This window comes from Pristiophorus japonicus, chromosome 4, assembly GCF_044704955.1.
Source record: "Pristiophorus japonicus isolate sPriJap1 chromosome 4, sPriJap1.hap1, whole genome shotgun sequence".
Lineage (NCBI taxonomy): Eukaryota > Metazoa > Chordata > Chondrichthyes > Pristiophoridae > Pristiophorus > Pristiophorus japonicus.
In genome coordinates, this window is record NC_091980.1 from 274497241 (window position 1) to 274512683 (window position 15443).

Genomic DNA, 15443 nt, shown 5'->3' on the forward strand with positions numbered 1-15443 from the left:
GAATCGCTTTCTTCCGAGGGATTCTAGTTTAGAAGTGTACTTGATAATAATGAACTTGATGGTGAAGGCGGCGGTGTGCGGGTTGTCCCAGGGTGAGGGGTTGTGGCTGCTTCACCCCCGTGTGTTATGGTGAGGTGGGTGAGCCCGTTGCCCTTCGCTCCGGTGGCTGAGGAGGAGGCGGCGGCGCGGGCGGAGTGGGAGACCTGCGCCAGGTGAGTGTGTGAGTGGAGTGAGTGAGACCTGGGCTCCAGGCAGGGCCGGCCAGCCGGCGGTGCCCTTGTCCCTGTCCTCCCGTATTGCCGAGAGCCGGTGAACCCGTTTGTCCTTGTTGCTTGTCTCCTGCGGCCTAACCAATGCAGCCTCGAAAGGTCGTGTGAGGGCCATTGCTTCCAGTGCACGCTGGGGTCCTTGGATTTGGGTAAAGAGGACACCAACAGTTATGAAAATGTGCACAGACGACACAAAAAATGAGTATGGTTAGCTGTGAGGAAGAATGCTAGTGACTTCAGGACGATAGACTTGCATTTATATAGCGCCTTTCACGACCACCGAACGTCCAAACCACTTTACAGCCAGTGAAGTGCTTTTTTTTTAAAGTGCAGTCACAATTGTAATCATCATCATCATAGATAGTCCCTCGGAATCGAGGAAGACTTGCTTCCACTCCCAACGTGAGTTCCCTGGTGGCCGAACAGTCCAAAACGAGAGCCACAGACTCTGTCACAGTTGGGACAGACATTCGTCGAGAAAGGGGTGGGTGGGTCTGGTTTGCCGCGCGCTCCTTCCGCTGTCTGCGCCTGACCTCTTCACGCTCTTTGCGTTGAGACTCGAAGAACTCAACGCCCTCAGGGATGCACTTTCTCCACCTCAGCCGGTCTTCGGCCAGGGTCTCCCAGGTGTCAGTGGTGATGTCGCACTTTACCAGGGAGGCTTTGAGAGTGTCTTTGTAACGCTTCCGCTGCCCACCTTTGACTCATTTACCATGAAGGAGCTCCACATAAAGCATTTGCTTAGGGAGTCTCGTATCTGGCATGCGAACTATGTGGCCTGCCCAGTGAAACTGATCGAGTGTGGTCAGTGCTTCAATACTGGGGATGTTAGCCTGGACGAGGACACTGATGTTGGTGCGCCTGTCCTCCCAGGGCATTTGCAGGATCTTGCGGAGGCGTCGTTGGTGATATATCTCCAGCGACTTGAGGTGTAATGTAGAAAACGCGGCAGCCAATTTGCGCACAGCAAGCTTCCACAGACAGAAATGTGATAATGACCCGATAATCTGTTTTTAGCGATGTTGATTGAGGGATAAATATTGGCCATGACACTGGGGGAAACCGCCCTGCTCTTCTTTGAAATAATGCCATAGGTTCTTTTATGTCCACCTAAGAGAGCAGACATGACTCAGTTTAACGTCTCATCCAAAAGACAGCACCTCTGACAGTGCAGCACTCCCTCAGTACCGCACTGGGACTGTCCGCCTAGATTTTTGTGCTCAAATCTCGAGTGGAACTTGAACCCACGAGGTACTAACTCAGAGATGAGAGTGCTACCAACTCAGCCATGGTAATGTCAAGATTAGGCAGAAACATGTTGGATGAACTTTAATGTGGAGAAATATGAACTGGTACATTTTGGGAGCAACAGTAAAAAAGAAATATACAACAAATGGTTACATTTTGAAAGTCGAGGACCAGAAAGAGAGAGGGAGGGTCACGTACATCAATCTTTAAAAACGAGTGGTCAAAATTGATACTGCTGTTTTTAAGGGAAAAAGCATAAGGGATTCAATGTTGTATAAATAGATATAACTGTTTACATCCCTCCAGTGTGAAAAATATCCATCAACCATTGTTTTCTGTTTATATGTGGAAATAGAGGTTGTGCCCTCCACGCAAACAAATTAACCCAATCAACATTTACCTGTCCGAATCCCATACTCCTTCATCCCCTTTTCCTTGATTCACCTATCCAATCTAATCTAATCTTGAATGATGAATAGTTTCTGTCTCAACCACTAACTCTGGAAGTAAATTCAACAGCTTCCTAACTCTTTGTAAAGAGTTTTTGCCCTCATCTTGTCCTGACCAATATTTATCCCAACATTACTAAAAACACATTATCTGGCCATTACAAAAACAAGATACTGTGGATGCTGTAAATACTCAAAGCTCAGGCAGCATCTATGGAGAGAGAAACAGGGTTAACGTTTCAGGTCGATGACCTTTCATCAGTTCTCATTGCTGTTTATGAGACCTTGCTTACAATACAACGATGACAATACTTCAGCACTTCATTGGCTGTAAAATACTTTGGAGTGTTCTGAGGTCATGAAAGGCGCTATACAAATGCAAGTTCTTTAAATCTCCTGCATTTAATCTTGTATTATGACTCCTTGTTCTAGACCTGAAATAGTCTGCATCTATCATTTTACAAAAGGAGTTGGTTTGATGGGCCAAGTAGACCTTTTTTCTACCAAAATGGCCGGGCACTGTGGACACTCTGCGTCTCTGGGAGTCGTTAGGTTGGTAGCGAGGCGCTGGCTGAATAGGGCTTTGAGTGCACCAGCGTTGATCTTCCTGCAGCATTGTTTCTGTTCTCACCGCTGTTTTGGGACAATGTTGATTGTGATGACAAAGCGAATTAGGCGGTGGTCCGTCCAATAGTCGTCAACTCCTGTCATGGTGCGGGTGATGCGCACGTCTTTGCAATCCCTCGCTCGCATGATAACGTAGTCTAGCAGATGCCAGTGCTTGGAGCGAGGGTGTTGCCATGAATCTTTATATTTGTCCTTCTGATGGAACAGGGTATTAGTTATGACGAGGCTGTGTTCTAAGCATTTCGTCAGGAGGAGGGTACCATTGTAATTGGTTTTCCCTAACCCCTCTCTGCTGATCATACCTCCCCACAGGTCAGTGTCCTTTCCGACTCTCGTTGAAGTCACCAAGGAAGATCAGCTTGTCGCCCGTTGGGACTCGAGACAGGGATTGTTCGAGGCTGGAGTAGAATTCCTCTTTGGTCTTGTCTGTAGCTTCCAGTGTTGGGGCGTATGCGCTAAAGACCATAGCGCACTGGTTCTGGGCTAGGGTGAGCCGAAGAGTCATGAGGCGTTCGTTTATCCCGCAGGGGGAATCTCTGAGTCAGCCCACTAGTTTGTTTTTTACGACGAAGTCAATCTCATAGAGGTGGCGTTCTGCTTCTGGTTTGCCTTTCCAGAAGAAGGTGCAGCCACCACCTTGTTCTTTGAGCTGGCCTTCCCCTGCCCGCCGGGTCTCGCTTCGGGCAGCTATGTCAATGTTGAAGCGCCCGAGTTCCCGGACAACGATGGCGGTGCGACGTTCCGGTCTGTTGCTGTAAGGGTTGTCCATAAGGGTCCTGATGTTCCAGGTCCCAAACTTTATCTTAAAGTGTGGAAGACGCCTGTGCATGAGTTCTTTTAACGTGGGGTGGCCATTGCACACCAGCTACCACATGGGTTTGACTAAGCAAGGTCTTGGTCCAGTGGCAAAGGGATACAAGACGACTGGAGACCAGGCTGTGCTGTATGGGCCTTGTTCATACACACGCATACTTCGACTGTCCTCCTTCCCCCGGGCCTCTATCCCTGGGTTTCGGAGGACACAATGGTGGTCTCACAAACTCGCTGCTGGCCCATGCTGCATTACTCCTGGGCCACGACCCCGCTGCTGGTTTGTGCTGCGCCGCTCCTGGGCCATGACCCTGCTGCTGTCCTCCGACCTCCGGGCTCCCGTTTCCTCCACCCTCCGGGCTCGTCTGCATCTATCATATTTTGCAAAAGGAGTTGATTTGATCAGCCAAGTAGACATTTTTTTCTACCAATGCTTATATTCTGAATGGCAGAGGCCAAGAGGCTCACAGCTCCTCTACCCCAGAAAATATTGCAGGATGAAGAGAAAGCTAACAAGAGGGAGAAACACATATTTCAATTGTTTGAAAAAGTTTTCTCGTTTCTGATTCTTTCATTACTTCATCAATGCCTTGTGGATCATATGGATTCTGAATACCTCCAATTTTTCCTATTTTGTCCCTAATAGTAGCAGATTTGAGCTATGATGGGCTGAATGCCCTTTTAGCTTTGACTTTTATGATACAGCTTTACTTTGTAAATGGCTTTTATTTCCTGTTTCAGTTTTGAAAGTCAACTTTTATATTCGAACCAATGCTCCTCCTAAGACACAGCAAATTTAAAAGATCGCGTGCACAAAAAATTGAGGGAACATTGATTAGAACATACCATTAGCTATTGTAACTGGCCAAATATTTAGCGCTATAGTTAAGCTATCGTGGTGAAAACATTTTACTGTTCGAGACACTAATCATAGCAGAAAATGAGCCACAGACTATTATCTGAACGGTGACAGATTAGGAAAAGGGGAGGTGCAACGAGACCTGGGTGTCATAGTACATCAGTCATTGAAGGTTGGCATGCAGGTACAGCAGGCGGTTAAGAAAGCAAATGGCATGTTGGCCTTTATAGTGAGGGGATTTGAGTACAGGGGTAGGGAGGTGTTACTACTACAGTTGTACAGGGCCTTGGTGAGGCCACATCTGGAGTATTGTGTGCAGTTTTGGTCTCCTAACTTGAGGAAGGACATTCTTGCTATTGAGGGAGTGCAGCGAAGATTCACTAGACTGATTCCCGGGATGGCGGGACTGACATATCAAGAAAGACTGGATCAACTGGGCTTGTATTTACTGGGGTTCAGAAGAATGAGAGGGGATCTCATAGAAACGTTTAAAATTCTGGCAGGTTTAGACAGGTTAGAAGCAGGAAGAATGTTCCCAATGTTGGGGAAGTCCAGAACCAGGGGTCACAGTCTAAGGATAAGGAGTAAGCCATTTAGGACTGAGATGAGGAGAAACTTCTTCACCCAGAGAGTGGTGAACCTGTGGAATTCTCTACCACAGAAAGTTGTTGAGGCCAATTCACTAAATATATTCAAAAAGGAATTAGATGTAGTCCTTACTACTAGGCTGATCAAGGGGTTTGGCGAGAAAGCAGGAATGGGGTACTGATAAAGTTGCATGTTCAGCCATGAACTCATTGAATGGCGGTGCAGGCTCGAAGGGCCGAATGGCCTACTCCTGCACCTATTTTCTATGTTTCTATAAGTTACTTTGTATTGTATTGACCATCTAATGTGTGACCAGTTGTCCAGATAATTCAAATATAAGCTAAAGTACATGTTTATATTATTTGTAATGTTGCCAGCAGTGTCAGTCTAGCCAATTTAAATACATTTAGCTGCCAAATGCCAAGAGCCAACGTTCCCGAAGATTGATGTTTGAGTTCACAATGTAGCAAGAGGCATGCAGTATCCATTAAAAATGTTCAGATGAGAAGACCAAGTTCTTCTAAAATTCCTTCTTCCACCAAAAGACAGATTAATTGGTCATTCATCTCACTGCTGTATGTGGGTTCTCTCTATGCAGAAAATGGCTTCCATGGTTACCTACATAAGTCACTGCACTTCAAAGTAATTAACTTGTATTTGAAGCACTTTTGAAACATTTCTGGCAGAAATGAGAGAGGTATGTAAATGTTTTTTAAAATGCTGTACTGATGAACTACAAACTGCAAACAGTAAAGAAAAAAAATCCTGTTCTAGTGATGTAGTTTACATGAATGCATTTTCTCACTTCAAGTTGTCATCCTTGTTCACTTTCCACACTAATTCTGAATGAAGTGAATGAATAACACCTTCATGCAGGTTCTTGTAACTCATAAAACATGGGGACAGTGAGAGCTCTTTTGTCATCTGTTTTCTTGGAGTACATATCATAGATATAACTTTTAGACCAATTTATCAGGATCTCTATTACAGCCAAAGTAAATGGGTAGCCACGCCTATGCTGTATTTCTATGTAGGTAGAAATACATCACCTTTTCATCAGGAATTTGTTTTGTGCACTTCAGTCATTTTTTTTGTTTTACTTTCCTCCTCTCAGCATAATGAATCTGGTTAGCATCATACGTGAGCATTGGACCAATATCCTTGTCCCTCTGGGTTTTGTATTGGGATGTTATCTTGATAGAAGAAATGATGGAAAACTTACTGCATTCAGAAACAAAAGTATATTGTACAGACGGTGAGTACAAGATTTACATTTTGATTCCATATTGCCTTATTTACAGATTAATTTGGGTGACTGCGATATCCCTTATTAAGGATTTATTATTTTACTACAATACTGTATTGGTCTTGATGAGTGTCATTCATTTAGTGATCAAAAGGTTTAGCAGAATAAAAAAAATACATTTATTTATTCCAACTGTAAAAAACTGTGGGAAAGAGAAAAGTTGAGCCAATTGGTTAGACCTCAGCTAGAGTATCATGTCCAATTCTGCGTCCCACAATTTAGAAATAATGTCAAGGTCTTGGAGAGGGTGCAAAGGAAATTTACCAGAATGGTATCACTGATGAGGGAATCCAGTTATGTAGAGAGACTAGAGAAGTGGAGATTGTTCTCCTTGGAGCAAAGAAGATTATAGGGATATTTAATAGAGGTGTTCAAAATTATGTGGGGTTTTGACAGAGTATAGGAAGAAACTGTTTCCAGTGGCAGGAGGGTCGGTAACCAGAGAACACAAATTTAAGATAATTGGCAAAAAAGCCAGTGGGACATGAGAATTCTTTTTCCTCAGTGAGTTATGAGGAGCTGGAATACATTGCCTGGAAGGGTGGTGGAAGCAGATACAGTAGTAACTTCCAAAAGGGATTGGATATATACTTAAATGTGAAAAATTTGCAGGGCTATGGGGAAAGTGCTGGGGAGTGGGACTAATTGGTAGCTCTTCCAGAGAACTGGCACAGGCATGATGGGCTGAAAGGTCTCCTGTGCTGTGTGATTCTATGAATCAAAGCTGTTCTGATGCTTTGCAACCTATTACAAAGAAGCATTTTCAGAGACCTTCTACGTTGTCTGCCTACCTTAATCATGGAATCATAGGGTAGCAGGGGAAAGAAAACCTTAAACTGTTGAGCGCAGTAGCTCTGACCTGTTTTCTCCCTTTTGTCATCACATTCCTCTCTGTAATATTGCCCGACTCTGCCCATGCCTCAGCTCATCTGCTGCTGAAACCTTCACCCATGCCTTTGCTACCTTTATTCCGACGCACTCTTAGCCGCCCTCCAATTTTCTACTTACCGTCAACTAGAGGTGATCCAAAACTCTGCTGCCTATGTTTAAACTCGCACCAAGTCCCGTTCACTCATCACTCCTGCGCTCGCTGACCTACATTGGCTCACGGTTAAGCAACGCCTTGATTTTAAAATTCTCATCCTTGTTTTCTAATCCCTCTATGGCCTTGCTCCGTCCTATCTCTGTAATCTTCTCCAGCCCTACAACCCTCCCAGATATCTGCACTCTTCTAATTCTGACCTTGCGTATCCCTGATTTTAATCGCTTCACCATTGGTGGTCGTGCCTTCAGCTGCCAAGGCCCTAAACTCTGGAATTCTCTCCCTCAACATCTCCACCTCTCTACCTCTCTTTCCTCCTTTAAGACGCTCCTTAAATCATACCTCTTTGACCATGCTTTTGGTCAGCTGACCCAATATCTCCTTATGTGGCTCGGTGTCAAATTTTTGTTTGATAACAACATCAACTTATATTTACATAGCGCCTTTATCGTAGTAGAACGTACGAAGGTGCTTCACAGGAGTATAATAAGACAAAAATGTTGACACCGAGCCACATAAGCAGAAATTGGGCAGGTCAAAGAGGTAGGTTTTAAGGAGCGTTTTAAAGGAGGAAAGAGAAGCGAAGAGGGTTAGGCAGGGAATTCCAGAGCTTGGGGCCTAGGCAACAGAAGGCATGGCCACCAATGGTTGAGCAATTATAATCAGAGATGCTCAAGGGAGCGGAATTAGAGGAGCGCAGATATCTCTTTGGGGGGGGTTACAGAGATAGGGAGTGGCGAGGTCATGGAGGGATTTGAAAACAAAGATGAGAATTTTGAAATCGAGGCATTGCTTAACTGGGAGCCAGGAAACCAATATAGGTCGTCAAGCACAGGGGTGATAGGTGAGTGGGGCGGTGCGAGTTAGGGCACGGGCAGCTGAGTTTTGGATGACCTCAAATTTACATAGGGTAGAATGGGAGGCCGGCCTGTAGTGCATTGGAATAGTCAAGTCTAGAGATAACAAATACATGGATGAGGGTTTTAGCAACGGATGAGCTGAGCAAGAGTCCAGACGGGCGATGTTACTGAGGTGGAAATAGGTGGTCTTAGTTATGCCGCGGATATGTGGTCGGAAGCTCATTTCAGGGTCAAATATGACACCAAGGTTGCGAACAGTATGGTTCAGCCTCAGACAGATGTTAGGGAGAGGGACAGAGTTTGTGGCAGGGACTGAAAACAAGGCTTCGATCTTCCCAATATTTAATTGGAGAAAATTTCAGCTCATCCAGACGGTCCTGTGAAGTCACATTCCTGTCAAATACCTTGGGACGTTTTACTATGTTAAAGGCACTATATGAATGCAAATTCTTCTTCAGACATAAAATCAACAACAAAATTACATGGATAGACTGTTAATCCCAAATATTTACAATTTTGTTCATCCCAATTCTTTGTAACTGGATATTGCTTTTTTGGTATTTTGCTTCTCTGGGGTAGTGAGTCTTAGAAGAAGTGCTTCTTTAATTTCTATAGGACGGAATCCCATGACATTAACATTTTTTTATATAGGAAGTTACAATATGCAGCTGCCTAAACCCAGCATTACTGAGCTTATCGTGCTGTTAAATCTGTGTCTCCCTGTGACATAATTGCTTCTAAATCAGGCAGTTTATTTCCCACACTGAATATTGCAATGTATACACTCTTTGTTTATATTTAACGTAATACATTTTCCCTTTATTTTGATTTTGTCCAAGTTAACGTTTCTTTCCTTTATCTATTTCCGGCTTATAACTGATTGAATTTTCCTCCTCCATTTATTCGATCTGCATACTATCCTTTTTGCTAAATTCTTTTCTAGTTATATATTTACCTCATCAACTTCAACTTTGTGTTTTTGATTTATTTTTATTGCCCTCTTTCCTCATTTAATTGATTCTAACACCTTGGAAGCCATATGTAAAAACTACTAATTTTATTAAGACACAGAAATAAGAGAAGTAAGATGATTAAATCAGTGGTACGAGTCCGGTATTACAATACTTGATTTCTTATCAGTACTTTAAAATAGTTCCAAGACAAAGCTCAAGATACCTTAACAGTTCTCTGCAGTAATCTGGACCACGTGTGCAATGCAGTGGCAAATAATGAATATCAATGTGCACAAATTCAAAAGGATCTTGACTGGCTCAATCATAGACAAATGCAATTTAATACAGGGAAATGCTAGGTTATGGCAGAGGAAAGATTGGTGTAGACTGGAGGTATTGGAACAGGAGAAATATCTTGGGGTTTCAGTGCGACGGTCACTTAAAAATCAGCACAATGATTCCAGGCTGCTTTTTTTAAAAAAAAGCAAATAGAATGTTGGATGCACAGCAAAGGGTGTGAATATAAATCCAGAGAGGTTATTTTCAAACTGTATTTGGCCCTGGTGGGGCCACATCTAGAGTAGTGCATGCAGTTTTGGTCTCCCTATTTTTAAAAAGCTTATTCAGTTATTAGAGGGAGTATAGAGAAGGGCTACATGGTTGTTTCCAAATGAGGAAAGATTGGCTAGATCTTTTCTCTCTTGAAAAGAGAAGACTGAAATGGGTTTTGATAGAAGTGTTTAAAATTACAAAAAAGTTTAAACAAATTGGGCCCAGGTCAATTTTACAGCCGTACAGAATTTAAGCATAAGGGGATCATATTTATACATTATACAACACAAGAATATAGGAAGTACACAAGGAACATCTTTACTGAAAGGGTGGGAAGTATGTGGAAGATTACCAGTATGGGTGATGGAGCCAGAAACCTTAATGGGTTTCAAGAATGAACTGGACAAATTTTTGTCAACAAATGGGATTTAGGGTTATTCGTAATGCACCAAGTGAATAATGTGGATAATTGGGCTAAATGTGCCAACGGTCTTCTCCTGCCTTAAACTGTTACTATCTTATGGAATTCTTCATTAGCTTGTGGCTCATATAGCAGTGCAGTGAGATGGGAATTAGTCAATAATGACTCCAGTCCCAGTTATATAGAAAATAGGTGCAGGAGTCGGCCATTCCGCCCTTCGAGCCTGCACCGCCATTCAATAAGATCATGGCTGATCATTCCTTCAGTACCCCTTTCCTGCTTTCTCTCTATACCCCTTGATCCCCTTAACCATAAGGGCCATATCTAACTCCCTCTTGAATATATCCAATGAACTGGCATCAACAACTCTCTGTGGCAGGGAATTCCACAGGTCAGCAACTCTGAGTGAAGAAGTTTCTCCTCATCTCAGTCCTAAATGGCCTACCCTTTATCCTAAGACTATGTCCCCTGGTTCTGGACTTCCCCAACATCGAGAACATTCTTCCCGCATCTAACCTGTCACGTCCTGTCAGAATCTTATATGTTTCTATGAGATCCCCTCTCATCCTTCTAAACTCCAGTGAATAAAGGCCCAGTTGATCCAGTCTCTCACATGACAGTCCAGCCATCCCTGGAATAAGTCTGGTAAACCTTCGCTGCACTCCCTCAATAGCAAGAACGTCCTTCCTCAGACTAGGAGACCAAAACTGAACACAATATTCCAGGTGAGGCCTCACTAAGGCCCTGTACAACTGCAGTAAGACTCTCCTGCTCCTATACTCAAATCCCCTAGCTATGAAGGCCAACATACCATTTGCCTTCTTTACCACCTGCTGTACCTGCGTGCCCATTTTCAGTGACTGATGAACCATGACACCGAGGTCCTCCCCTTTTTCTAGTCTGCCGCCATTCAGATAATATTCTGCCTTCGTGTTTTTGCCCCCAAAATGGATAACCTCACATTTATTCACATTATACTGCATCTACCATGTATTTGCCCACTCACCTAATCTGTCCAAGTCACCCTGCAGCCTCTTAGCCTCCTCCTCACAGCTCACACCGCCACCCAGTTTAGTGTCATCCACAAACTTGGAGATATTACACTCTATTCCTTCATCCAAATCGTTAATGTATATTGTAAAGAGCTGGGGTCCCAGCACTGAGCCCGGCGGCACCCCACTAGTAACTGCCTGCCATTCTGAAAAGGTTCTGTTTATCCCGACACTCTGCTTCCTGTCTGCCAACCAGTTCTCTATCCACATCAGTACATTACCATGCGCTTTGATTTTGTACACCAATCTCTTGTGCGGGACCTTGTCAAAAGCCTTTTGAAAGTCCAAATACACCACATCCACTGGTTCTCCCTTGTCCACTCTACTAGTTACATCCTCAAAAAATTCCAGAAGATTCGTCAAGCATGATTTCCCTTTCATAAATCCATGCTGACTCGGTCTGATCCTGTCACTGCTTTCCAAATGGGCTGCAATTTCATCTTTAATGATTGATTCCAACATTTTCCCCACTACTGATGTCAAGCTAACCGGTCTATAATTACCCGCTTTCTCTCTCCCTCCTTTTTTCAAAAAGTGGCGTTACATTAGCTACCCTCCAGTCCATAGGAACTGATCCAGAGTCGATAAGATTGTTGGAAAATGATCACCAATGCATCCACTATTTCTAGGGCCACTTCCTTAAGTACTCTGGGACGCAGACTATCAGGACCTGGGGATTTATCGGCCTTTAATCTCATCAATTTCCCTAACATAATTTCCCGCCTAATAAGGATATCTTTCAGTTCCTCATTCTCACTAGACCCACTGTCCCCTAGTACATTCGGAAGGTTATTTGTATCTTCCTTTGTGAAGACAGAACCGAAGTATTGGTTCAATTGGTCTACCATTTCTTTGTTCCCCATTATAAATTCACCTGATTCTGACTGCAAGGGACCTACATTTGTCTTTACTAATCTTTTTCTCTTCACATATTTATAGAAGCTTTTGCAGTCAGTTTTTATGTTCCCTGCAAGCTTCCTCTCGTACTCTATTTTCCCCTTCTTAATTAAACCCTTAGTCCTCCTCTGTTGAATTCTAAATTTCTCCCAGTCCTCAGGTTTGTTGTTTTTTCTGGCCAATTTATATGCCTCTTCCTTGGTTTTAACACTATCCTTAATTTCCCTTGTTAACCATGGTTGAGCCACCTTCCCAGTTTTATTTTTACCCAGACAGGGATGTACAATTGCTGAAGTTCATCCATGTGATCTTTAAATGTTTGCCATTGCTTATCCACCGACAACCCTTCAGAAGATATATTTTTCACATATTGCAGAAAGCTTGCATTTCTTTAATCTGCTCATATTACTGATGAGCAGAAGCACGTCGAAGCCAATTTAAACATTTGTTACCTGGACGATGAAATGCGGAGGGAAATTTTGTACTATATGAATTGCCAGTGTGCAATTGAAAAAAGTTGCCCAGAATCAGAATATTTGAGTAAAAAGCTACAGAGGTACTTCTGTCTTAACTTTGAATAACAAGGAAAGTGAGTATTGTGATAATAGGATTTAATACCTATTTAGCTACTTCTGTAGTTGAACTGTTGTACATTTTAATTAATATTATCGTTCTTTTTAGGGAATTGAAACCAGGTGAAGAAACTACATGGAAGTAAAGAACCGAAAGCTATGCCGAGAAAACATTTGTTTATGCATTTAAAAACCATCCCAACGGCAGTTTTAGTCTTGACGAATCTTTGTTTAGGGATTCAGTGAAAGTTTATTTGAATAATGCTGGTTTTGTTCTATTAGATTTTGACCCATCACATGAAATGTTTATCTTCATGTAACATAATTGGTTTAAAATTGTAAAATTTGCCAAGATTGTCCCCTTTCCATCACTGAAATATAAAATGTAAAAATACATGACAAACAGTTCATTGTATTTATTTCATGAACTTGGATGTATACAAGTTGTAAGTCAGACTTAATAAACCTTATATGATATTTTTTGTTTGAATCTTTTCATTCAACTTTTAAATTTAAAATTGTAAAATGTTAAGTGAGAAATGGTAGGACATGGATTTGTGCTTGTAGGTGCCCTTCTCATTCTTTTGCCGTGGGAATTGGCAAGGGAAAAATATAAACATTTCAATCAATTACAAGGGGTCAGCATACTTGTAGTAGAGTATGTTTGATATTGTTTCATTAGTGTATCTACCAGTTTTGAGCTGTCGATAATCCTACAGAACCTGACTGATATCCTTGTGAATCTTGGTATGTTTGAGTGGAATTTATGTTCCAATATTTCAGTAGCTTTAAAGTAGCATCCTGGGAGAGTTTGTTTGCTGTCCTTATTTTTCCTCGAGGAAGGGTGGAGGTAAGAGGGAAAAGAGAAGGAAGGTGGAGAAATCTATATTTCTGACTACGGTGTGGTATTTGTAGGTGGTCTTCAGTCAGGACAAACGGTTTGCTTCTTTCAACCAAATATGATTTGGCTGCTGCAAGAAAGACTCAGGAATTTATGTTCCAATATTTCAGTAACTTAAATGCTTTGCCAGAGTGAGTGTTTGAAACATCTTCTGTTCATTTTAAATTTATCTTTTATAGCGGATCTCCTGTGGCATTTTTTTAGTTTCCTGAGGAAACCTTGCAACTTGTAAAGGGTTAGTTTCAGGTCAGAAGCACACAGGCAACCGGCTTTTTACTCTTTAAAACTTGTTTTGCATCTGTACCAAACTTCAAATTTTGCACGTGCTGGTGTACTGTTTTTAACACAAGAAGCCTTGAAGAGCGGTGAAGGATCATTTTACTATGATTTTATTTATGTATACACGAGTTGATCTGCTTTATCTTGTTTTTAATGCTATTGAGTTTTTACTATCTCTGGGTTGGGGGAGGAGGGGGGTCAGGGTTTATAAACAGCAAGTCTTGGCATGCTCTGTAAATGACCTGTCTTTAATTAAAAAAAAATCCTTGTATGTCATGTGCTTCCCTGCCCCGGATTTCAAAAAATTATGTTCCTTCGACTCAAAAGAGAGAAGCCTTCATGTGCCTTCTGGGAATTGTAGTCTACAACCTGGTTAAGGCTCTTCATTTAAGGAAATCCCATGAACTCAACATGATTTTTAAAATATATTTTTGAGTCAATCAAAAAGTGTGATGTGCTAAACTATATGATTCCATTTCTAATCTTTCTCGTAGATCTTCCGTGGCATTGGATCGCAGTAAGATTTTTTTTTTATATCAAGACTATGGGCTCAATTTTGCCCAAACCCGTTTTCTGGCGTATTGCCAGAGTTATGCCCGTTTTTCTCGGCCAGAAATGCACCAGAAATAATTTGCCAAAGTTTCCCTGATGTATAATTCGAATTTTGCGGCATGCAGCGTGTCCAGTTGCCTCGGTGGTGGGGGGGGGGAATGGAGGGGTGGTGGAGCCAGTTGTCTGCACCGAAACACGATGCCGCATCTTCTGCGCATACACGGAAAAAAAGTTACGTTTCTGACATCGTTGCAATGGATGTGCATGCCAAGTTGGCAATCGTCCATTTTTAAAGAGCCAGTTGTGTGTGAGAAGGAGTGCTGTGTGAGAGCATTGAAATAATCGCAGCTGCAGCAGTACAAGATGCAACGCGGTGCAAGGACCAAGAATTTCTTACAGGAAGAAGTGGAGGCACTAGTTACTGTGATTGAGAACAGATGGCAGGAGCTGGACACCAGCAGAGGTCACCCAAAGAAATGAATAAATGCTGGAACTAAGTTGCAGAAGATTACTCTGCAATGGTGACCACCACGAAATCTGGAGGCCAGTGTAAAAAGAAGTGGCAGGACCTTGGTCAAGTAGTTAGTGTAAGTAATATTTTCATTTATTCAATGGCATTGCAATTGTAAATGTGACCCACCAAGCAGAAAGACACCCTCTTTAAAAAGTTACGTTTTCATCTTTGCAGAGAAAGATGGCACATAATAAAAGAGAAAGAACTCGAACAGGAGGAGGCCTGGCAAATCTGCACCTACTGACACGCTTGGAAGAGAAGGTCACTGCTTTGATGGATCCTGCCTGGAGAAAAGCAATCACCACTGCACACGCTGAGCCCACACTCAAGGGAGAGGGTAAGTTCTGCAAATTCATCGTGGTCCTTCAAATCAGCCTGTCCTGCAATGTGTGAGCCTACTCATGCCACCCACCCTGCCCTCTCCTCTGCTGCTAACCATTTGACTTCTGTTTTACAGAACTTGAGGCCAACCCTGACGATGCATAAGATTCGAATGCGGACAAGCCTGAAGAAGAGAACATCTTCCAATCCAACCCTCCAGACTAAGAACATGGGGGGAGGGGGAGGAGGAGGGGATGGAGCTGGATGAATCTTCCACTGTTGTGCTGACTTTGGAGCAGGTGCCGCCCATCGCGGTGACAGCCCCTTGCGAGGCACACCCAGGGCCCCACCGTTCCAGGCTGCGGGTTCCA

At 42.9% G+C, this 15443-nt stretch overlaps 1 protein-coding gene across 1 annotated transcript; it reads left to right on the forward strand.

The window, feature by feature from the left end:
* Positions 1-106: 106 nt before the first annotated feature.
* Positions 107-12984, forward strand: LOC139263420 (NADH dehydrogenase [ubiquinone] 1 beta subcomplex subunit 1). Its single transcript, XM_070879483.1, has 3 exons — positions 107-212; positions 5965-6105; positions 12615-12984. Exons 1-3 carry the CDS (start codon positions 127-129, stop codon positions 12649-12651), a joined length of 264 nt encoding a protein of 87 aa, XP_070735584.1. The 5' UTR covers positions 107-126; the 3' UTR covers positions 12652-12984.
* The last annotated feature ends 2459 nt before the right edge of the window (positions 12985-15443 follow it).